This window comes from Manis javanica, chromosome 3 (assembly GCF_040802235.1).
Source record: "Manis javanica isolate MJ-LG chromosome 3, MJ_LKY, whole genome shotgun sequence".
NCBI lineage: Eukaryota > Metazoa > Chordata > Mammalia > Pholidota > Manidae > Manis > Manis javanica.
The window spans coordinates 30,355,433-30,378,794 of NC_133158.1; the positions used below are offsets into that span (position 1 = coordinate 30,355,433).

A 23,362-nucleotide genomic window follows, 5' to 3' on the forward strand; every position below is an offset into this window, starting at 1 on the left:
GAGTTGTGTGTGTGTTAATGGGAAGGTAAGTGATATCAATAAAATAAAAAACTGGGGTTCAGGGAGATGCCTTTGCACACCCAGATAAAAGGACAGGAGAAGCACTTTTTACTTGCTATACTTATGTTACTGAAATTCTTTACATGGATGTATTCATAACAAGGAAAAAACAATTACTGTTACCAAACTAAGTCATGAAATGCCCTCTGCTGCCATTTCGGGGGTCTGAGTTGACCTTCTAGTGATTCTGAAGCCCAGACAGGAACTCTGGTGCTATCAGTTCTAGCTGTGAAACTAACTTGAGCTCGGACTGTTGGATGAGAATGAGAAGTGTTCTGGGAGCACTTTCAGGCACCAAAATAGAGTGGGCCAAAAACTGAACAGCACAAGTCTAAGTTGTTTCCTCTTTCTACCCAACTCCCATCTCTCTTGACTCTCTGTTTCAATGGGTTCAGAATCCTGTTCAAGTAATGGATGTCAGGCATTGCCCTGGGTACCGAGTCTATTTTAATTCTGTTTCTCAACAAAAATTGCTTCTATATCATAGGTTGGTCAGAGCTTAGCCTAGAGCCTGCAAGTGTTGATTTGAGCAGCTCGAGTTTGGGAAATAGCACTTCTCAGGAGCTCTGAGAAATAATTGGTTCTCTCTGCTAAACCTGGGCTCCTAAGCTCAGGGCCTCTGTCTGATATTTATATTTCTTCTTTCTCCCAATGAGGTACCTCAGAATAGACTGAAGTATTACAGCTGAGGACCATTTCTTGACTTCTCAGTCAGTGAGGGCCAGGGGATTACAGTGCAGAAGTGTGTATGAGATGAGAGCCAAGTCTACAAAACATACAGGCTGGGTCTCTAGACCTTCCTCTGCAAAGGAACCTTTCCTGTCTTCTTTGTGGTGGCCTCAGACAGGAACTTGGCCCACATTGCCACGTGAATTATCTTGGCCTCTGGCCACTTCCACAGAATTTGGGCAACTGTTCTTTTGCCTTTGAGGACCTAACCAGATCTGGACCTGTGGCCCAAGCCATGTGCCCTCCAAAGTTTGTGTTGGCCCTGGATGAGGAACTGAGAATAACTGTAAGAAGCTGCCTTCAAAGTGCCTTCTGCCGGTGTTGTGGCTTGAAGCCCCAGTAACCTCAGACGCGCACCATTCTGTGGTTTGAGGGCAAGCCTCACACTCTCTGAGCCAGGCAGCTAATTGTAAGCTGCCCGGCTGGTACTGTGGCTATTGGTGCCTCAACAGTATGGTGATAATATTAGAGTGCTGTCATACAAGTGCCAGTGGTACCAGTGCTGTGCTGTGTTTCTGTGTGTATTATTTCATCTCATCTTTAAACAACCACTTTGCAAATGAGAAAACCAAGGCTCCGAGAAGTTAAACTTAGCAGTTACAGAACTAAGTGAAAAGCTGAGATTTGAAGCTGGGAATGTTGCCAGAGCCCTTGTCTCTCCACTGTTCTCTGTATTTCTGAGGGCTTACCCTGGTGGAGTTTCTTAGAATTTTTCTAGTGCATGATAGAGAAAAATACCTTTTGGCCAGCTTTGTTGGAAATGAATGTGTCTCTTGATCACCTCTCACATGTCAGGCACTGTCTATCCCTCTCCAGGATGCTGTGATGTTCAGTGTTCATTGAAAGCCTGCAACATATAGAGAGGAGGGTGAGTGATCCTCTGAAACTAGGGAAACTGCTGAGAAAGTGCTGCCAGGGCTCAAGTTGTTAGCTGTGCTTCTGTTCGTTGGCTGTTGGCACTTGAGGGACATGAAAGGGACCAGAAATGACAAGTTACCGATGACCAGTGAGCACAGGTGGAAGGAGATACAAAAAGGTGTGCAGTCAGGCAGTACCTCACTGGAAAGGCATGTAACTGGGAACCAGAGGAGCTCTGGAGGCATGCTCCCTGGCTCTTGCCTGCCCATTCTAGTCCTCACCCATATCGACTGTGGCCTCATCAGGGGCCCACCCATGCAGAGAATTGTGTGACCTGGGGCCACCTCTGTCCTTCAGTACTCAGGGGTGTCTCAGGAGACTGGGCTGGAAAGGGTGGTACCATTAACTCTGCCCTTCTTTTCCAGGCTGTGAATTTTTCAAGGAATATAAGGATCGGGATTACATGGCTGAGGGGCTCATTTTTAATTGGAAGCAGGTATGATCAATAACATTCATCAGCTTGGGTCTAATACTTCTTTGCAAACGGAGACTGTGGAGAACTGGCAAACTTTTTGGGAAAAACAACTACCCTTTTCCTTTTTCTCTCTGAATGAGTCTCATTATTTTCTCCCCCTCTTCTCTTTTTATATACATGTTCAAATTCTCATCATATATACTTTCCTCTCCTCCTCTAATTTTTTCCTTCTTTAAAGGAGTTTTTGGGGATAAGATAGAAAAAGTCCTTTCTCTTTGCTCTACCATCTCTGTAAAGAGTGGGACCAGCTTTCTGTCCCTTCTCCAGTCAGTGGAAACAGAGCACAGGAGCGTGAATACAGGTTGTTCACATCTGTCTCAGAAGCAAACACTAGGATGGCTGACTGAAAAACTCCACTTGGAAGCAGTGTTGGGTCCCTTTGATTTTTAAGCTGTCACTCCCAGTGTAGCACAGGCGTCTGGCCCAGGGAAGAGGACGACCTGCCTGCCTGTGGTCGTCACAGCTTCAGGGCTGCAACCTGCCCATGGCCAGCCTGCATCTCACAAGTGTCTTTCTGTTGCCAGGACTACGTTGATGCCCCCCTGAGCATCCCCAACTTCCTGACATGCTCTCTGAACATTGACTGGAGCCAGTATCAGGTGAGGCACCTGCTCCCAGTGGGGCAGGGGTAAGGGAGGGGCCAAGCGGACCCCATGCTTACCCCACAAGTCCTTCATGCAGATGCTTAAAGGCCTGGCTCGAGCCCTCTGACCTCTCAGTCTAGAAAAGAAGGAACTGCTTATCTTTTTCATTCTCTCCTGATTTTCTCTTGGCCCAGAAAAATCGAAGGCTTTGGAACGTGACTCACTCAAAGATTTGTGTCCACCAGGGGGTTGTGTTTCCAGAGGACCTTATGGAGTCTGCTTTTCCAGCTCTGGGCTTCAGTGTTGTTTTTCACTTTTCCTTTCAAATTCGTGTTCTGCCAGAGAAAGCATGAGCTTCCTGACTTCATTTGATTATAGAAACTTTAAAATTATTTCCATTGTGCTCCTCTCCTCTGTCAGTCTGCCATGGAAGGGGCCCCAGTCTTACTGGATGGATTAGCCCACTATACAAGCCCAAAGGCTGTTAGCAATCTCCCTGTCACTTGCTCCAGCCAGAACAAGTAGCCTTTTTCTTCTTGCCTCCTGCCATATTATCTCTTCCTGCTACCTGGTTGCCACCTCCCAGCCCCTTCTTGTCTGGCTGACACCCTGCCTTCAGGATTTGATGTGGCTGTCCACTCCAGGAACACTTCTCTGATGTGTCTTCTTTTCCTTGTCCCTGGAAGCTCACATGCCTGCATCTATTAACCCCTAGGCATATCCATCGTGGGATTTTCCACTGAGCTGTACTCACTTAATTTAGAGACCTGCTTCCCAACTCTGGTAGACTGGGCTCCAGAAGGATGGGAAACTATGGCTTATGTATCCCCAGAACAGAAACTGGCATGGAGTCTAGAGCTGGAAAGGCCAAGCCAGTGTATACTTAGAAAATATCCTGTTTCCTTCTCTTCTATCCCGAGGTCTGGATAATTCCCATCCAGTCTTGAGGTCTGCTTCTCTCAGGGAGGTCTGGCCTGCTTGTTAAGCAACTGTGTGCTCCCATAACACCTTGAAACTTGTCCTGATAGCACGTGGTCTGTGAAGGTAGAGGCCATCCTTATCTTGTTCTATCTTGTACATACAGCTCCTGAAGTGGATGCTTCATAACTGTTTAAATGAATGAGTGAGAGTGGTGTCATGTCTTCTCTACATGGGTTTTTCTACAGGAGAGGGAATGTCAGGAAGGAAAGCAGGCCAGTTTGTTGTGCCCCAGAAACCTGGACAAGGAACAGGTCAAGGACCCTGTCCCTTGAACTAAAATCCCAGGCTGTAGCTAGACAGACTGAGTGGCCAAAGGAACCTTCAGGCTTCCTTCTTAATGTATTGTATGCAGAGGTCTCAAGTAGGCCCTACACCAAGCCATCCTTATTCTCCCTTCTGGCACCATTCTTTCTCCTTATGCAGATACAAACTGAATCTAATGAACTACTTACTCACCAAATAAGGTACAACTATAGGGATTCATTGTGTTGACAGTGCCAAGGATGTTGTCTCTAGCACTGTGATGTAAGGAGTTCTGCCAAGTAGATAGAGGCTCTGGATCTTAGCCCCAGGTTGCTTGGCCCCTCTTGCAAGGTTCTGTGGCACTGAGCAAGTGACCTCACTTCTCTCTGAAAGTGAAGTTAACACCTGTTTCAGAGTTGTGGCAAGTCAGATATGATCACTGCAGGAAAGTATCCTCTTAACTAAAATGCCAGACCAATTTTAATGATGATAATTAAGAAGTAGGCTACTAGCTTGCTAACTAAAGTTACACTGCTAAATGTACACAAATAAGGGTGGATACACAAGATTCCAGGCATAAGAGTAGGAGGACAGGGTTTCTTCCTATGATGCCTGCCTCTCCAGTTGCTTGCACTGGGCCTCCTTCCATTCTCTTCCTCAGTCAGGTGTGAGCTCTGCTCTTCCAGCCCGTTCAGCATGGGGGTCCAGGACTCCCTTTTATTCCTCCTCATCTCCCCAGGTGATCTCACTCCACTAGTCCACTGCCAGATTGCCCAGACCTGGGGCTCTGGCCAGGCCTCTGTTGGTGATCCATGTCTACATCCCCTTTTGCAAGTGTCCTTTTGTGTTGCCATCTCAAACTCAAGCTGTCCGGAATGGAATTGGCCACAACCTATAGCACCCCCAAGCCTTCCACCATTTACTCAGATGCTCACACTTGAAACTTGTGTGCTTTTCTCCCCAACATCCATTGCCAGGTCCCTTCAGTTCCCTAAATCTCTGCCCCTGAAACTCTGCAGTCTATCTTGCTTCCATCTCTCATGCCAGTAGTCTAGTCCAGACTGCTGTCATCTCAGTGCATCAGTAGTCTGAGTGTGAGGCCACATTGAGCGGTAACTAGAAATAATGAATATAAAGGACTTGAATAGGTCTGGCTGATAGCAACACCCATATGTGAAGCAAGGTCATTGTGGTCACCCCTTCGTTAAAACCTGACTTTCCCATTTTCCTCAAAATAGAGCCCAGCAATCCTTATGTGGCCCACCCAGCTCCACTCGGTCCAGCCTTCTTGTGACTGACTCGCCATCCTCTCCCTCTCTCCAGCCGCACTGGCCTTCTTTCAGCCCCTTTGGAAAGAGTGCTCTCCAGGTTTGCACATGCTGTTGTTCCAGAAACACTTGTCTCCTTTCCCTCCCCTTTTCCTACATGCATGTCACCACCTCCAAGAAGCCTTCCCTAATGGTCCACAGGGATGGACTAGGCTCACCTCACCAATTACATGGTCCCACAGCATCCTGGGGGTCTCCTTTCAATCAGCACATCTGCCACAGTTCACTTGGCCCTCCACCTCCTGCAGTCCCATGCAGGCTGGGGTCATCATGATGTTCACTGCTGTGTCCTAGGGTCAAGCCCTCAGTGATGTGCACAGTGATGTTTACAAGTAGAGGAGCCCTTCTGGCAGTTCATATGGGAGATGCTGCCCTCTGTGAAACCAGACTGAATTCCTTAGAGGTCTGCTTGCTCTTTCTGTGCCCTAATACCCCTTCCTGGCTGCTGCTCCTCAGGCTGGGCCCTGGCCATGAACAAGCGGTAAAGGGGCATTCTACGGGTGCCTAAGCACACCTAGTCTCTAAGTACTAGGCCTTATAGATGCAGAGATGCCAAAATGTGCTCTGTCTTCACTGGGTACAGAGTAGGAAAAGTGACAGCAACATCAACCATCACCTGTGTAGCAGAGGTGTTGACCAGGGGCCACAGAACACTCTGTGGAGAAGATAGTGAGGCTGGGCCTTTCAAAAATAAGTAGGAGTTTGCCAGCCAGGGGGAAAAGTACTCCAGGCATAGAAACATAAGCGGAAGCATGCTGCTTGGCTCTGCACTCAGAAATTTTTTTGTGGAGTACATAGATAAACTTTGATTTTACTAGTACATTTCCCAGGTCCTCTTCATATTCTGCAGTCTCAAACTTTGCTTTCTTATTCTGGTATTGTAGGAAGAGTCCCTATGCAGCATGTGACTAAGAACATGAACTTTGCAGTCTGGAAGGGCTGGGTTCATGCCCCAGCTCTGCTTAGCTGTGTGACCTTGAGCCTCTACTAGCCTAGTGCTCCCCAACTTGTGGTTCCTACCCCAGCCCTGGGCACAGTGTGAATCTGCTGCCTCTGTCTGGTCACTGGTTACCCCTTTGAGTAACCACCATGGTTGGAGGTCCACAGGCTCAGTACTTGGCTGGTTTCTGCCCTCCTGGCTACTACAGTTTTCCTCCAGTCTGCCTGACCGCCTTGAGCTCTATGCTGCATAGCTCCTGCCTCCCACTCCTGCTTTTTCTCACCCAGCGAGAATCACAGCTCAGAGGAAATCTCATGGCAATGGTGTATCTGGCACATTGAGCCAGATGAGTAGAGAGACCCCTGTGCTTGTGCCGGGTAATGACTTGATTAGCACAACATTGCAGCAGTCGTCTCTGGAGCCACTAAAAGTGGGCCAGAACTCTCCAGGGACCATGGGAGGGTCAGATAAATGAGCCTGTTTTAAATTCCTGGGAAAACCATTCCAATTACAGGTGCCGTGTTCACCCTCCCCCCCGCAGGAAGTGCTCTCTGGCTGACAATCACCTCTCTCCCTGTACAGCCCCAGAACACTGACAAGCGGTTGTGTTGAGGCTGCCCCCAGCTAGGGAGAAAGGGGCCACAGAACTGGGTCAAGCCCCTCCATGGAATTCCAGATTCCGAGCAAACTATTTCTCTGAGCGTCTGGTTTAGGCCTTTTGCTTGGACTAGCTCAAAAGTTCAGATCTCTTTTACAGCTTTTGCTTATTTTTCATCTCCTACCTCATGGGCCTCCTGTTTTAAAAGATTTTGTCTGCCAAACAGATTGTACTTATTATTCATCAAAAGACAGAGTATGCAGCGAATTGCAGTAAAAAGCAAATGAAATACGGTCAATGAGAAGGTTGATGTTTTCCTTGGTTTCTATGAAGTGATACCAGATGAGGAATGGCTCTTTTCGTTTGTCAACAGTGGCCACAGGCTCAAGGCTCTTTGCCTCTGTCAACTCCCTGGACAGCTGTGCCAGGAGCCCAGGGCTTAGAGGAGGCTGATGTACTCTGCTCGTGGTGGGTGTTGAGCTGTGGGGTGTCCAGGCCTCTGCATGGCTCCCTGTTTCTCACCTTCCTCAGGGCAGAGCCCAATGAACAGGGGTGTCTGGAGGGTGAGAGTGCAGGGAGAGGTGGAAGGAGCTCTGGGAGTGGGGTGTGACATCTCGGATTAGCTGGAATTTGGGACCTGTGGCCTGTGACCCAGAGCCTTGGGTATTTGTTCCCTCAGAACAGTTCTTAACATTTTGGTTTTTAAATAACTTGACATTCCAGTCTGAGTTAAGTATCTATTCCTTAGACCCTTTATCCTCCTCCAACAGAGTTGGGACCTGGTGCAACAAACACAAAACTACCTGAAACTGCTGCTTTCCATAATTAACAGTGACGGTGAGTCTTCCTCTGCCTGAGCCTTCAATCCATTGATCTGGGTGCTCCCAGACCACACCAAGACTGTGTTTATTGGGGCCACATGCCTACCTTTCGCTTAATGTGAGAAGGATTTGGGGATTCCCTTGTCCATTGGCAGCTTTATTCCATGTCCTCAAAACCCTAGAAAACAAAATTATGAACTTGTTACATTTGAATCACACAGGGTGCTCTGCACCTGGGAGCTTTGAGCATCAGCATTATGTAATATCAGATGGCCCTTCTAATTCAGAAAGATGAGAAAAAGTCAGTCCTGGCTTTTTATTGTCACACAGAAAAGCCTGTAGAGGACCTGTTCTCTGGGTGGTACTCCAGCCAATTTGGCTGTTAGATTGGATGGGCCTGTCATGCTTGGTGGGCAAGCTGACCAACTTCTTAGTATCAATCAGGACTTCTGTGAGGTTGTACTTGCTTGAACAAGGGAAGATGCATTAGCTTATGTAACCAACAGGCCCAAGAACAGAGAATGGGTGACCAACAAAAATACCACAAAGAATCTCTCCTTGTTTTTCATACCCTCTGTCTAGTTAGCTTAGTGGCAGGCAACCATTCCAGACTTACTTCCTGCCATCATAACTTCTGCAGAGGAGAGAGACCACCTCTGTTCCAGAGCTCACACTTATTGGGTCAGTTTGGGTCAAGTAGCCCATCCTTGATCTAGTCACTGTAGCCAGGTTGTAAAAATGCCACATGTTTGTCTCTGGAGCTAGGCAGTTCTCTACCTTGGGCAGTAAACACCTATCAAGGGGACTTCTGGAGAGTTGGGAGCTGTAGAAACTTGGGAATAGCCATTAGGATTTGGTGGGTGTTAACCAAGGTTCCTAAATGTCCTGCAATTCTGGGGTCAGCCATGCATAGTGCAGAACTATCTTTTCCAAAAGTACCTGTAATGCTCCCCTGAGAAATGTCGGATAGGGACATGCAGGTCAGCCCCATGGGCACAGTGGACTGTCCCAGTGGGACTGCTTCCCTAAAAGTGTGCCAAGCACTATAGCCAGAAGACAGACAAGTGCCCACCACCACCCCTTTCTGGGACAAGGTTGGAGAAGAGTCTGGGCGATGCACGCTGGGAAGAAAGACAAGGTGTGGCCAGGCCTGTCACTCTCACAGGCTGGGAGCAGGCATGCCGCGGCCTCACCAGCCCATGTCTGCTTCCCTTCCGGGCTGCCTGTCCTGTGGGTCCCGAGCAGATGACAGCGGGCTGCTGGTACACTGTATCTCAGGCTGGGACCGGACCCCCCTCTTCATCTCTCTCCTGCGCCTTTCCTTGTGGGCTGTGAGTATGGACAGGCTGGGCCATGGGGTCGGGGAACAGTCAAAGGATCTTACCAAGAACTGCCCTTTGCGAGTATTAAGACTGTCCAGAAAAAAAAAGATTTGGAGTGAGGGACCTGTTCTGGGGGCTGTTGGGCAGGCTGGCTGTCACTGGGTCTGTGACATCCTGGGATGAGGAGGGACTTAGTCATGGGGAGGCATGTTTCTGATCTTGGCACATATCCCCCATCTCTACCAGGATGGGCTCATCCACACATCCCTGAAGCCTGCTGAGATGCTCTACCTAACTGTGGCCTATGACTGGTTCCTCTTTGGGTAAGCCTTTGGGGAATGTCAGGTTATGGAGTGGACACAGTACCTTGGTAACTGTTTTCTGTGTATCCATGAATGTGGTGGCTCCTGTGACAGGGTTGGAGGTGAGAATAATTCCACCCCTTTGGGGAAGACCAAAGGTGCTTGTCAGGCCCCACCTGAGGCTGTGGTGCCAACGCCATGGTCTGTCCCTGTGACTCCAGCCCCCCTTCACCCTCCTATCTCCATGCTGCTCACTTTGACCTCCTTGCCTTCTGGTTTCAGACACATGTTGGCAGATCGGCTCAGCAAAGGAGAGGAGGTGGGTACTGTGCAGTCTGTGAGCATATACCAGGGTTCCAGGGTCTGAGCTCTTCTACAGGAGGGACAGGGTGACAGTCTGTTTGGTGTCCACACTTGGGGACAGCTCCTTGCCACTGCGAGCTGGAAGGAAAGCATGGCAGGAAAAGCCCCAGCATAGTAGCCCCTGTTCTGAGCCTCAGGCCCTTTGTGGAGGTAACACTTGACCACACAGCTGCCTATGACCTCTTCCCTTCTCTTCTGCCATCCTTCTTATGGGAGACCTCGTGTCCTGTACTCAGTTCTGGAATTAATTTACAAGTTCTTTTCTGTGCCCCTCATCCTCACAGCTAACAACCAGAAGCTCTTCCCTTATCACACCCACTCAGCAACTTTTAAGCCCTAGGGCAACCCATGCAAGCAGGGTCCTCTCCCGACCCTTACCACCAGCCCAGCCCCTGACAAGGCACAGCCAGCTGGGCTCCAGGGTACCCTTCCTGTCTGGGCACTGTACCTTCCTCCTCTTCTCTGGCCTCTCCATGCCCCATCCTTTTTGCTGCTTTTCACAGCTTTTGCCCCTTCGGTTTGCTTGTTTTCCAGCCTGTTTTCCCTAACCCTGCACACAGATCCAGAGTCAGGCCCAAGTTGTCCTGCTTATTACTTAGTGACCTTGCATAATGTGATTAACCTTGAGTCTCCTGGTACTGATTTGCCTCACAAAAAGAATGAGTACAGATGCGCAGCATGCAGCTGGCACATGGCATTAGCTCTGCTCTTCTGCCCCCTGCCCCTTTCCTGATACTTCACCCTCCTAAGCTTCCTCACCCTCCTAGGATGCCTCCTTCTTTTGTTCTTTCCCCTCAACTACTCCTCTCACCTTCCAAATCTCTTCTGAGTGCTTATCACATCTGTCAGGGCTGCAGAGCTCATAAGCCTGCTCCTCAGAGGCCTCCATGAACTCCATCAGAGGCGGTGACTTTGGTATTGAAACTGCCCATAAAGCCCTTTTGCAGCCTCTCACTTGAGACTCACTGGTGCTGTAGGACATTCTGCCCTCCATGCATCCCCTCTACCCGCAAAGCAAGCCAGATTCTGCTTTCAAAGACTCGACAGAAGATGAGGCTGAGCCCTGTGGGGTCTGGATTCAAACCCCAGCCATCTCTCAGCATAAACAATAGTGCCTTCTCAGCTTGGAGGGCTGGTCGCCAGGGTGTGGGCTTTTCTCTTACCCCCACCATACTCTCAAGACACTGTTCCTTAAAAAAATAAAAAGGAAAAGCCAAGGCCTGTTAAATAGCACTCTGTCCCTTCCCCTGCCTTTGAAGTTCACAGGTACATTAGCATATTAAAGACTAAAAAAAGTCCGGTGAAGACACCTATTTCCATTTATGTAAAACAATGTTTTCATGACCTGAGTACCCTCCGTTTGTTTGTTTAAGGAAATCATGGGTCTCTAGGATACTGTGGGTATTTCTCTGAGTGAAGGGTTGATGGACCACACCTTTCAGAATCACTGGGGAGTTTAATAACTGCAGCAACTATGCCTTGTGTGCACTTCATGGAGGCCCCTAGGGCACTGGCTGGCATGAAGAGAATTGGCTCAAGGCAGTGGGGATGCAGCCAGAAGTCAGGGGCCTCCTCCTGCCTATGTCCACCTCAGATCTAGACCTGCCCCTCACAGCTCCTGAGCAGTGCAGGCTCTGGGCCAGACAGTGGCTGCCCCTCATCCCCAGTTCTCCCCCTTTCCCTTCTTTTGTGTTCCTCCTGTGCCCGTTAATCTCTTTGTCCCCACATCATCTCTCTCCCAGCTGTCCTTAGTTAACCTCTCCCTGGCTTTCTTTGGAGAGCCTGAGGAGAGAAGCTACTTCTCTTCATCCTTTTCAATAGCCTGAGAACATGCATGTTGAATTTGAAGACTGAAAAATCACTGGCTTACCCACTTGCATTCCCAGGAAGGAAACCCATCCCTTCCTTCCTTGCCCCAGCCCTAGTGTATCTACCCAGTCTGCTTAGCCCTCTCTACCACCCATACCACTTATAGACCAGAATAGCCATCATGGTCCCCAAAGCAGGGCTGCTGTCTAGCAGGGGGTTGACCAAGGTGGCTGCCCCATTCCTGGGAGTTCTGCCACGTAGATTGTTTTCCCTGGAGAAGACTGTCTTCTCATGTGTGCTGCTCTTTGGTCTCTTCTTTAGATTTTCTTCTTCTGCTTCAATTTTTTGAAGCATATCATCTCTGAGGAGTACTCTGCTCTGAAGACACCGAGGTAAAGAGAGGCCTGCTCTCTCCCACTGAGGCCAAGGTGCTCTGGGAAGGACCACTCTTGGGAAGGCAGGGTCTCACTTGCCATCTTATCCCTGCCCTGCTTCCCTGAATGCTTGAAAGGCTAGTCTACTGTTCCTGCCTGTCCCCTGGGGCCAGGGAAGGGGTTCCTGGTGAAGGCCAACAGGTAAAGCAGCTTTTCTGAAAGGGAAGCAGGGCTGGGGTTAGCCTGCAGTCATTCTATCAGAAAGGCTTTGGACAGATTAATGGTCTTTGGTGAAGTGACTAGGAGAGCAGGGCATAATGCTGCAGGAAAAGCCAGCACAAGGACAGGTGGACTCCCAATTCCCCCTGCCCTGAGGTAGCTGGTTCTCCTGTCTGAGCCTATTGCTGCCATCTCAGGGCTACTGAAAAGGTATGTTTGCACCACTGTGCAGCTTACCACCATGAGCAGAGTCAGCTTCTAGCCTGGGAAACACAAGAATGTTGCCTGTCAGTTGCCTTAGGACCCTGTGAGAGTTGGTGTCTTTTCTGAGCTCATTTGCCTTCCAAATCCAAGCTCCTAGTATGTTGGGCCAGACTTGAATTCTGAGGGACCAGGCTGACAGGAAGGAGGTAGGTTTTGTAGGCCTCCCAGAAGTGGGTTTGGCATTTTACAACCCTAAGTAGGACCTGTTTCCATGAGTTGCCACTACATTGGAACTTCTTTCCATGGCAGGCAGCATTTGGGGGACATAAGAGACTCAGCCCAATCTGAAATTCACTGTTCGGGTTTCTGTTTACAGGAGGAAGAGTTTACCAGCCCGGGATGCAGGCTTCACCCTGGAAGATCTCTGCATGCTGAGTGAGTTAAGGGCCCCAGCAGATTTCCTGTACTCTGTGCATCTTTCTAAGTATAGACCACACAGAAACTGTTTATTCTAGAAACTTCTCTTTTCAGCTGTATGGTGTGAAAGATGCGGGGGACTGGTAATAGGAGAAGATAATGTGCTGACTGATGGCACTGGCTTCTTTCAGGACGAAAGGACCGTGGCAGTACCACCAGCCTTGGCAGTGACTTCTCTTTGGTCATGGAGAGCTCCCCAGGAGCTGCTGGGAGCTTCACCTATGAGGCCGTGGAGCTGGTCCCTGCAGGAGCACAGACTCAGGCAGCTTGGTGAGGAGTCAGGATGGAACTAAGCTCACTCACAGCTGTGGCCCAGGGCCACCAGCTCCAGGGAGCCCCAGGAACAAAGAGAGCCTCCAACAGTAGGGCTGAGAGCATTGCTCCATGCCCTGCTGTCTCTAGTGGGCCTCAGAGGCGAGCCATCTGGTTGGTGAGAGACACTGCTGGTGGTGGCCCAGCATAAAGGGCCAGTGCTCCCTGCGGGATGAAGGAAGAAGCTGCAAGGCTGGGCAGGCAGGGCGGGGTGAGGGGAGGCTGATGTTAAAGGGACTCACTGGGGGAGCTGCCTTGCATGTTTGCCTGGGAGGTGGAGGACCAGTTTAGAAAAAAAAACCCAAGGTAAGTACAAAATGATGATGGGGAATTGGGAACTTGTTTGAGGATAATTGTCTTTGAGAATCTGATGAAATCTGAGAACATGATGACTTTTTCCCTAGAGAAATGGCTCAAAATTCTGTATAACATTTTGAGAGAGGGGCAGTTACTTAATTGTTAGTTATGAATACATTTTCTAGCATGTGCTCTGTGGCCGAACCTAAGGGAATGCTAATGTATCCCTACTCCCATGTGGCATTTTCCCAGTGGAAGTAAAGACTGGGCCCTGAGAATCAGTAAAAGTAAGCAGAGGGCTTTTACTCTGGTGGCCCCTTAGCCAACAGCCCTACTCTTTCCACTGCAGGAGGAAGAGCCACTCATCCTCTCCACAGAGTGTGCTCTGGAACTGGCCACAGCCCCTGGAGGACTGCCTGCCTTCCCACCAGGGGCTGGTGGAAGCCAAATCTTCCAGCTCCTCATCCTCAAACCATTCTGACAACTTTTTCAGGATGGGTAGCAGTCCCCTGGAGGTCCCCAAACCCAGGTGAGGAGCTCCAAACCCCTACTGGTGGAGGTAGCTAGCCCTCCCTTCTTAATAAGGCTGGATAGTGGGGTTCCAGCACATGAGCTGTTTACTCAGGTGATGTTTTAGGACAGGGTTCCTTGGCATGTGGCATGTACCCAGGAGGCCAGGGGTATCGACAGGTTTGCAGGCTCACCCACTATTTGGAGGATGGGTTAATGTTTGAGTACAGAGCAAGAGCTGGTTTGTGGAGTGGTTTGAGACACCCTTCTTCCCAGACCCCTGGCAGATGGGGAACTCAGAAGGTGTAGTGGTCTTGATGTGATGGGCAGGGGAGTGGGGCTGCCTATACCTGTTGCCTTTGTCAGGTCCCTGCTCCCTGTGTGCCTCACATTCTGATTAAAGAGATGGATCTAGGTCCTTTGAGTCCCTTCTGGTTCTTACATTACATGTCTGAATTGGTAAGGCAATGAGGAGAACAGACAATAGGGAGGTTAGCCTAGATGTATGAGGCTGGGGAAAACCAGAAACCTCTGCACACCTGGAAAGGGAGCTGCTCAGCCAGGATGGACAGGTGTGGCTGGAGTGTGCTGTAGGAATGATGTTTCTTAGGGGTTTAGGATTGAGGTGGCACTTGGGGAATGCATTTTCTAGCTGATCCCATACCACTTTTTTCATGTCATATACCCAGAAAAAGAAAGAATCCTATGAGTTGCTTTGTTTTCTAAAGTCTTGAGAATGCCTAGCCCTTCTGGAGAGAACAAAGCAATATGGGGCTTAAGAGGTTCTTAATAAATTCCAGGGAGAAACGGGCATTTAGCAGAAAGCGTTGGAATCTACCCCAGATTTGAGCCCAGCTATATCATATACTGCTCCAGAAGTGTCAGGGCTTTCTGTAGGCCTGTTACCAAGGAGAAAACTGAGCTCCAGAGCCCCAAACATATTACAGAGAAAGACCCAAAACTTCTGGAACTCTCCTCCCATTGTCATCCTCTGGTTTTCCTCTGTGGGCAAAAGCACTCAATGCGGGGAGACGGGGAAGAGCACCCTCCCCATGTAGGCATAGCAGATGAGCTCTAGGCAAGTAGGTGTTCCAGACTGCACTGTCCAGAGGAGTCCCGTGTGCTCATCTCTGAAGGTGAGCCCTTCAACTTGGACCACTGACGTATCTGCCAGTGCCATACCTAAGTCTCTTGAAAAAAAAAACACAAAAACCACACAAGCCCTCTGATGCCACAGATTTGGTGAAGGCACCTGAGCAGAGATGGTGCTGGGCAGACAAGCCCACATGCCTGCGCTCCTTCACAGCCTTGGTGTGTGCCCACTGCCATGCCACCCTTGTCTGTATATCAATATCACCTTTCCTCAGGGCTGCTCTGGGGCTGCTGTAGCACTGCATGACCCTCACTCTTCTGGGCTGAAGCTCTTGCTCATCATCCTTGCCTCCTTTTCTGCCTGTACAGCGTTGTTGGACAACTGAGAAGGAAACCAGAAGATTCCTCTTGTCCTCTGGGGTCCTGCCCTGGTTTTAACTGCCCAACTGCTAGGGGCTCTCTCGCTGAGACAGTACTTGTATTACCTCTTCTCACACTCCAGCTTTTGATTATTCCTTTCTTCCTGCCAAAAGGTCCTACTTTTCAATCTTGTGATAGTTTCCCTCCATCTCACTGGTGGCGCTCTCTGCACTGGGTAGCTCAGACTATTAAGGTCAGTCCAGGATAGCCACCAAAGCCCCTCCCTCAGGAGACTGAGGGTTGGCCGTCCTCTGGCCTGGCAGCCCTGTGTGTTGGGGCCAGGTTGAAGCTGAACCAAAGTGGTGCACAGGGCCTTGGAGAGGCACAGGGTGGGCCACTGTGAGGTATTTGATGGCTCTCCTAGTCTGTTCTGGGAATGCCTACTTGGAGACTGGCTGTGCTGGCGAGATGACAAGATTCTGGATTATATGCCTGTTTGCCAGAGGTTTTGAAAGACTAGATTATTCAGATTTGGAGCATTCTAATTATGTATTTCCATTAACATTAAAATTAATTTAGTCTCTTTTATCTTAAAGTGCCTGAGGGATCCTGTCATTAGCTTCCTTGCCTCACTTAGGTGACAATAACCAATCAGCTTTTTAGTGCAGTAGGGGGACCTGTATGGAAAGAAACCCTTAAGTAAAGCTATCCGTGGCAGCTGAAATTCCCCTCATAATGTGAGTTCTCTGGATTTCATATGCTCCACGTTCCCAGATTCCACAAGCATATCTCTTCAAACAGGACTTCTCTGTGCAAGGAAATGGTGAAGCTTTGTTCAAAGTTAAGAAGAAAGTGTTGAGTAGGGAAGAAAGTTTTGTGGGGTGCTGATTCTTATCCAGCCCTAACCCCATACCCCTCACCAGGAAGGCTGGTGGCTTTTTTGCATTAGCTACCACTGCAGCATCTTCTGGCCGAGATAGATTTCTGGACCACTGTTAAATCTCTCATCAGCTACATGGCTGGGGGCTGGGAAGAGGCAGGACCAATGCTCTGTTGGGGCAGGGGTTTGCTGGCACAGCACTGTTCATGCCTGAGAAGGGATGGTGCCACCACTGAGCCCAGCTTGAAGCCAGGCTACCTGAAGAGCAGATGAACTTGGTTGAGGGACACCCAGCAGCCTGGTTGAATTGTGAAGTAGCAACATAGGAACCAACCTCTGCTGCCCAGACAACTGCTTGTCCCCAATCCTTTACCTACTACTAACTGCTCATTATAAGCAATCAGTTCTGTCCCAGGCTGTATTTAATGAGGCAGAGAAACCAGATTGCTTTCTGTGACACATAAGAGTTCCTTTCCCATGTTTGATGTGTTGTTGCATGGGGCCACAGCTTCAGACCACGGGATGAGTGGTAAGAAGCCTAAAGGCATTACCAGCTTGAGACCCAGAAGATAAAACTTGGGAGCCCCAAAGATTTCTTCTTGGGCTGCTGCAGGAATGCAGAGGTCCCTGCGTGAGTCACTAACTCACATGCACACATGCACACGTTAGTACTTAAAGGCTAGGCTGGGGGAAAGCAATGGTCTTTTTTCAAATGTAAGAAATACTGTCCTAGCATGGGACGTATATATGGGAACAATAACATGGGAAAGGAACTCTTATGTGTCACAGAAAGCAATCTGGTTTCTTTGCCTCATTAAATACAGCCTGGGACAGAACTGATTGCTTATAATGAGCAGTTAGTAGTAGGTAAAGGATGGGGGACAAGCAGTTGTCTGGGCAGCAGAGGTTGGTTCCTATGTTGCTACTTCACAATTCAACCAGGCTGCTGGGTGTCCCTCAACCAAGTGGGCACCTTGCTTCCTTTCTCACATCCAGGGATCACATGAGGACCTCTTTCCCAACCATAGGTTAGAAGCTCTGAGCTTTTTTCCTTTTGAAAGTTGCATGTCCATCGCTGAACCAATCTGTGAGGCCTCCACTTCCTCTTTTTTTAAAAAATTTTTATTAAGGTATGATTGACATACACTCTTATGAAGGTTTCACATGAAAGAACAATGTGGTTCCTACATTTACCCATATTATCAAATCCCCACCCATACCCCAATGCAGTCAGTGTCCATCAGTGCAGCAAGATGCCACAGATCCACTGTGTGCCTTCTCCGTGCTACACTGTTCTCCCCGTGATCCCCCACACCATGTGTACTAAACAATACCCCTCAATCCCCTTCTCCCTCTCTCTCCACCTGCCCTCCCACACCCCTCTCCTTTGGTAACCCCTAGTTCATTCTTGTAGTCTCTTGAGTCTGCTGCCATTTTGTTCCTTCAGTTTTGCTTCATTGTTTTACTCTACTTCCTCTTATCAGGAAGATCAGTGTATTGTGAGGCTGCATGAGCTGTGGTCAGATGTGGGTTTCAATCTCAGCTTTGCCACTCCTAGCTGTGTGACTTCAGAAAGTCACTTCCCTTCTGAGCTCAGTATTTAGTCCTATTTGAAGTGGCAGTAATGATTCTGACTTCTGTAAGTTTGGATTTAAATGAAATAATGAAGTACTTGGCACATAGTTAATACTCATCCTTTCCACAAATGCTTAGTAAACTAGCTGTGATTCAGGGCAGGTAAGTTAAAGGCTGGGCACCTCAGGCCAGATGTGCTTCTTCTTGCCTTGGCTGTGTGAGTTGGGCTTGCTCTGCCCGTATGGGTATTCTTGTACTTCCTTCCAGAAAGGACCAGCCAAAAACACCTGCCTGAGTCGGCTCACAGTGGGTGTCTAGAAGGAGATAGGGGGAATGTGGGAGTTGCAGCTCTTCTGGTGATGTGAAGCAGGGCCTACGCCATGTACATCTAAGGGAGTGAAGTGTTGCCAAGAAGCCAACGTCCTGGGTAGAGGTCTGAGCCCCAGGGATGTAGACACATGATCTTGGAAGCATCATTGTCTCCATAGTTCTCCAGTTTTAGGGTAGCTTGGCCCCATGTTCTCTCCAGTCTTATAGATAGGAGATTAGAGGAGGTACAGCTCAGACATTTTTTTTTTCTCTCTTCTTTTTGCGCTTGAGTAAGGCTACAGGGCAAAAAGTACGGGGTCTTACTAAATTTGGTTGGATTACCTATGTATTGAGACTGACTTGAAACTTTTCCTTACTTCTTTAATTAGGCAGGTGCAGGGGCTTTCTGGTAACTGTTCCCTTTCAACTTTTATTATCCCCTCCAGCCAGTTAATCTAGGCTGGCACTTAAGAGAACATCTCTGCTTAGCACAGCCCCTTGCTGTCAAACCCTGGAGCTGAATGGTTGTTTTGCAGCCCTTTAACAAAAGCCTCAAGTAAGCAGATTCATCCGGAGCCTGTGTGCTCACTCTTGAAAAAGACATGAAAGATGATTGCTTACTGAGATGGCTTTGTTCCCTGAGGTCACACACCCTGCCGCTGTCTTGCTGCCTCTTGAACCCACAGCTGTCCCCCTTTCTTCTGGCTGCTCCAAGCATGGTTTCACCTGGCAGTGCTACCTGGTGGACACTGGAGAAGTAAAGGGAAGTGACTAGCTTAGGTGACAGGAATCCTCGCGGGAAACCTCTCTATAACTACATTCCATCTGTCTGTCATTTTCCCATTGGCAATATGAGTCTGTAGACCTGGGGGAGTGGAGCTGAGGCATAAGAAACCTCCAATTTCCGGCCCCCAGGAGTGCCTTATCCTGCCCAGCCTCCTCTACTGAACATCCCCTCCATTCATTCCCTCAACACTCTGGGGTTTAGCAGTTGTTTTCCCACAAACTGCTCAAAGAAATCCTACCCTAAAGTTTGAGCAATAGAGGAGACTTGTGGAGCAGGCTAACCTCAGAAGGATTGTGCTGAAGGCTCCAACATGACCTGGAAGAAACACAGGGCAGGCACAAGACTGGCCTTTGCCTCACTGTCTCCTGGGCAGCTGTCTCTTTGATTTACAGAGTACCTGAGTCCTACCAAGTTTTCTATCTAGAAAGAAGGAAGTCTGCTTTGTTCAGGGCATGAGGGGCTTCCACCTCTAGTATCTGACTACATCCTGTTCTCATCCCTATTGCTACTGTCACACACCTTCCAGAGTTTAGCAGAAATGATGAATGTGGCAAGTCTCTGTGTTGCAGGGGGTTCTGATTCATGGCGGCTTTAACGTAAAAAGCCATCTGTTTTCCCTGGTCTCAAGATGGTTCTGTTGTAGACAAATTCTGTAATCAAATTTGGCTTTAAAAATCTCTTCTTTCACTCATCAGCTGTGGGACCTTGGGCAAATCTCTTCATCTGTCTGGGCTGCCATTTCTGTCTCTAAGGTGGGGATGGCTAAGGAGCACCAGAGCTGCCCTTGGGGCAGCTGCCTAGGGATATGGCTAGCCTGGCAATCCATTGAGGCTATCACTTAAGTAGGAGCCTTTAACACCAGCCAACTGGGTGGGCCAAGGTCAATGAAATGTTTTTCTCTGTTCCCCACTTCCTGTACCACTGTTTATGTTTCTGCCATTTCTGAGTCCCTACAGGAGCATCTTCTGCTATTCTTGAATTAAAGAATAAAGGGTCAACATCAAAGATGATGCATCTCTGGGGACTGGATTTGGGGTAGCTGATGGCTGGATCTTGCCTGATGTTTCACTGTCTCCTCCCTTCCTCCAGCTGGGCTACTGCCCAAAAACAAGGAATAGGGGTTGACTGTGAGTGGGGAGGACTGGGCAGCAGTAGATTCCCCATACAACTTTCTTCTCCCTGCACTCCCCAGATCTCCATCTGAAAAAGGCCTGATGAAGCTGTCAAGTTGCCTACCTGATTCATCCCTTCCCTCTGGGCATAGCCAGTGAGTTTGCTGAGTTGATGCTTGTGAATACAAACTATGGCTCCAGGAAGGCACTGCAGAGGAAGAGAGGTGTAGGGCTCCCACCACCTCACTCTTCAATCTAGGACCCCACCCATCACCAACCCCAAGAGGCTTGTTCTCCCACTGCTCTAATTAAACCTCAGTGACCCCTGGGTTCTGTGTTCCCCACCCTGCCAATCTGCATGCTGGGCAGTGTGAGGTGGTCCTTTCTCCCTGGTTCCTGGGGCATCTAGCCTTGCTCCCCTCCGTTTGGTGCTGTTGAGATTGTACTTGGTGTGCCTCCACCAGGGCAGGCATGCCCTGACCCCAGGCTTTGGTTGCTGGCTCACCTCTTGTTACTGTGCTTTGCTCTTGTTCTTTTGCTCCTGTAAGTCTCTGCACAAAGCATTGTCCTCACAGCTGGGCCTGCCTTCTGGTCACTCTTCTTTCTCGGTCACAACCTATCCAGCTGTTTTTGCACTTTTGAAGAAAGTGGCTGACTTTAGAGATGCTTAAGCAACAGAACCCTGCGGTCATGGCACAGGGCCACCACAGTCCCTCTGCCCTCCTCAGGCGTCTTACTGACTGTGCATCATCATTTGCCCTCTCTCTCTTCTCTGCCCCAGATCAGTGGACCATCCCCTGCCCGGATCCTCTCTCTCCACAGACTTTGGCAGCTGGCAGATGGTCACAGGCTGTGGCAGTATTCAGGAACGGGCTGTCCTGCACCCAGACTCCTCTCTCCCTTTCAGCTTCCCGGATGAGCTCCCTAACAGTTGTCTGTAAGTGTCTTGCTTGAGAAGGCAGGATGCTCCCCTGCCCATATCAAAAGCTAGTGAGCAATCCAGAGTGCTGTTAGGAATGAGGCAGCAGCTAGCCCCAGGGAAATGGCCTGAGAACCTCCAGTGTCTCACTTAAGTATACCTCACTGCTCCTGGACCCCCAAGGTATGAAGGAGGCCTTATGGGCTGCTCCAGAAGTGTGTTGGTGTGTTCACTCTCCCCAGTCTCCCAAAACCCATCCATGGGTATTTCGGTGCACGCCCTCAGGGAAAGCTGGCTGAACTGTAGCTATAGAAGATTCTATTTCTGTCCAAGGCTTTGCCTGACATGAGAATCCTTTGAAAGCAGAACAGTGGGGTAGTGAAGGTAGGTGTACGGTGGAGACCAGAGCCAGAATAGAGCTGGGTTAAGCTGAGAGCTGTGCTTTTCCAGAGCAGAACCAAGGGTTCCTTGCCATCCCCTCTTCTGTTTTACCTCTGGTCAGGAAATAAAATTGGATGGGAATACTAAATCCCAAGCATATAAAATCCTTTCTCGTCAAGGCTCTGATACTGGTCTTCCAAGTCTTACAGTGCATCTACGTGAGTCGCTGCCTCCGTGGTAGCTCCCTGTCCCCACCTGCTTTGTTGCTTCATGTATGTAAGGCAGAGGAGACCCTCTGATGGTCTGGGGAGCAGGGCCTCTTTCTCAACTGTGGCTACCCGAGAGCCTTTCTCTCCCTACTGTGGGCTGAACTAACCTCAGGTACTGGGGATCCGTCCCCACCACCAGAATCTAGCTCATACACCCACCAGTGCTGACAGGTTGGAGGCAGGTTGCCCTAGGGTATTGAGCAGGATCCTTGCAGAGTTCAGGTAGGGGCCAGACTTTGGGATTCCAGAATAACAGTCACTGACCCTGCAACTAAGGAGTGACCTAAGGACTCCAGAGGCCACTACTGCCTGGCACAGCTGTCTCAGTAGCCAAGCCCTTAAGCCTGGAAAAACAATTTCTTAGATTTTTGAAGGATTAAAAAAATAGTTGTCTGCACCATTCTGTAGGGACTCGATACTTAAGCCAAACTAGCCTAAGAGCCATCTCTGGAATGAGCAGACATCTTTGCTCCCACTTGGTAACACCCCTCCCGTACCTGGCATTAGCCACTGAAGCAGACAACTCAAGCCCCAGATCCTGCAGTTGATACCTTAGGCAGTTGTCTGAGCTCCAATCCAACTTTCAGGTTCTGGGAAGTTCCCAGAGGACGGCTAGGTTTTGTGTGATCTCTTGGCCTCGAAAATTGCAGGGAAGGAATGGAGTCAGGGTTGGTTTCTGGTGAGGCACACAGTATGTGGATACAGTGCTTGGGCTTTGTTATCAGAGAAATGTAGTCCAAAGCCTAGCAGCTCTGCTCATCAGCTATGTCTTTGGGTGTCAGCCTTGACTTCTGTAAGCCTACTAGATCATCTCTTGAGAGTGAATGGCACTAGTGTAGCTTAGTCCTGCTTGCCCATTGCCTGCTGTGTGTCCTCAAGTGGATCATATATCCTCTCTGTGCTCCAGTTTCCTTGTCTTTAAATAGGTTGTGATCTGTCCCCACTTCTGCCTCCCAGAAATAGAGGGCAGTGAGAATGCATGTGCATGGACCTTTGGATGTTCCCTGTAAATACAAAACACTAATCTGAATTCCTCCTGGTTATATGCTGTAAGGAAAAGCTGAAGAAGTACACATGGCCTACAGCCTATATGAAACCTACTTGGTAAAGATCTAAGGCCACAGGTCTCCCCTGAATGCCAACAGACACTTTGGAGTTATTTAGGCACTTGGAGGAATCCAGTATCAGCTTCATTTTCTTAATGCTGCTGCGAGAGCTATTTGACTTTCTTTTGCCCTAGAACCTGCTGCTTCACTTTCTCCCTCTCATATTCTGTCTCTCTGTCTCATACACACACACATCACTCTCCCCAATCTACTTTCCCTAGGTCTGTTCTTCCCATACTTACCCCAGGACTGTCATTTATCCTCATATCTCCATCTGTTCCCCCAAGCCCTGGAGTGAAAGTCATTTGGGCTTGGGAGTTGGGGACATTACTGCTGCTTCTGACAAATTCCCAGAAGGGATTACTCAAGGATTGGTCTCCTGGGGGAAATTTTGGAGCAAGTTTGGTGGTCAGGGCTACTCTTAGTGAGGGAATCTGAGAACTCATCTCACGTAAGACTGTGATTCCTGGAGAAGGCTCTCCAGGAAACAGAGGGAACATTGAGTTCCTGACCTTTCCTCTGATTCCACATCCCTCCCACCCCTAGACTTATATAGTCCATAAGCATACCTTTTAGTCCAGAGGTTGGGTGTAGCTGGTACATCAGGCCTTTTCTATTAAAGACCCTTCAAGGTGTCAGTCTCATGTGGAATTCATTCTTTCATAAAACTGAGTTTTCATGCACTTGTTCTCCTTCTTGATTTGTA

The 23,362-nt window shown here is 49.0% G+C and overlaps 1 protein-coding gene and 1 long non-coding RNA gene across 10 annotated transcripts in view; one reads left to right on the forward strand and one right to left on the reverse strand.

Annotated features, from left to right (window-relative positions):
• Positions 1-23,362, forward strand: part of MTMR14 (myotubularin related protein 14) — a 42,551-nt gene that overhangs the window by 17,909 nt on the left and 1,280 nt on the right. For 2 of the 9 annotated variants that reach the window (XM_037000247.2, XM_017677645.3), the window contains exons 8-19: positions 2,073-2,143; positions 2,707-2,781; positions 7,627-7,693; positions 8,923-9,008; positions 9,246-9,322; positions 9,584-9,620; positions 11,795-11,865; positions 12,647-12,705; positions 12,879-13,017; positions 13,706-13,885; positions 20,062-20,136; positions 20,763-20,918. In XM_037000247.2, coding sequence (XP_036856142.2) covers positions 2,073-2,143; positions 2,707-2,781; positions 7,627-7,693; positions 8,923-9,008; positions 9,246-9,322; positions 9,584-9,620; positions 11,795-11,865; positions 12,647-12,705; positions 12,879-13,017; positions 13,706-13,885; positions 20,062-20,136; positions 20,763-20,918 — 1,093 coding nt within the window. The remainder of the gene's footprint in view (positions 1-2,072; positions 2,144-2,706; positions 2,782-7,626; positions 7,694-8,922; positions 9,009-9,245; positions 9,323-9,583; positions 9,621-11,794; positions 11,866-12,646; positions 12,706-12,878; positions 13,018-13,705; positions 13,886-20,061; positions 20,137-20,762; positions 20,919-23,362) is intronic. The other 7 variants (XM_017677649.3, XM_037000248.2, XM_037000249.2 and 4 more) reach the window with 5 other exon arrangements.
• LOC140848325 (uncharacterized) lies at positions 1,108-23,361 on the reverse strand. The gene is made up of 3 exons (XR_012128997.1): positions 23,226-23,361; positions 7,784-7,855; positions 1,108-1,636 (listed from the first exon to the last, which is right to left on the reverse strand). It is a non-coding gene; the product is annotated as an uncharacterized lncRNA (long non-coding RNA).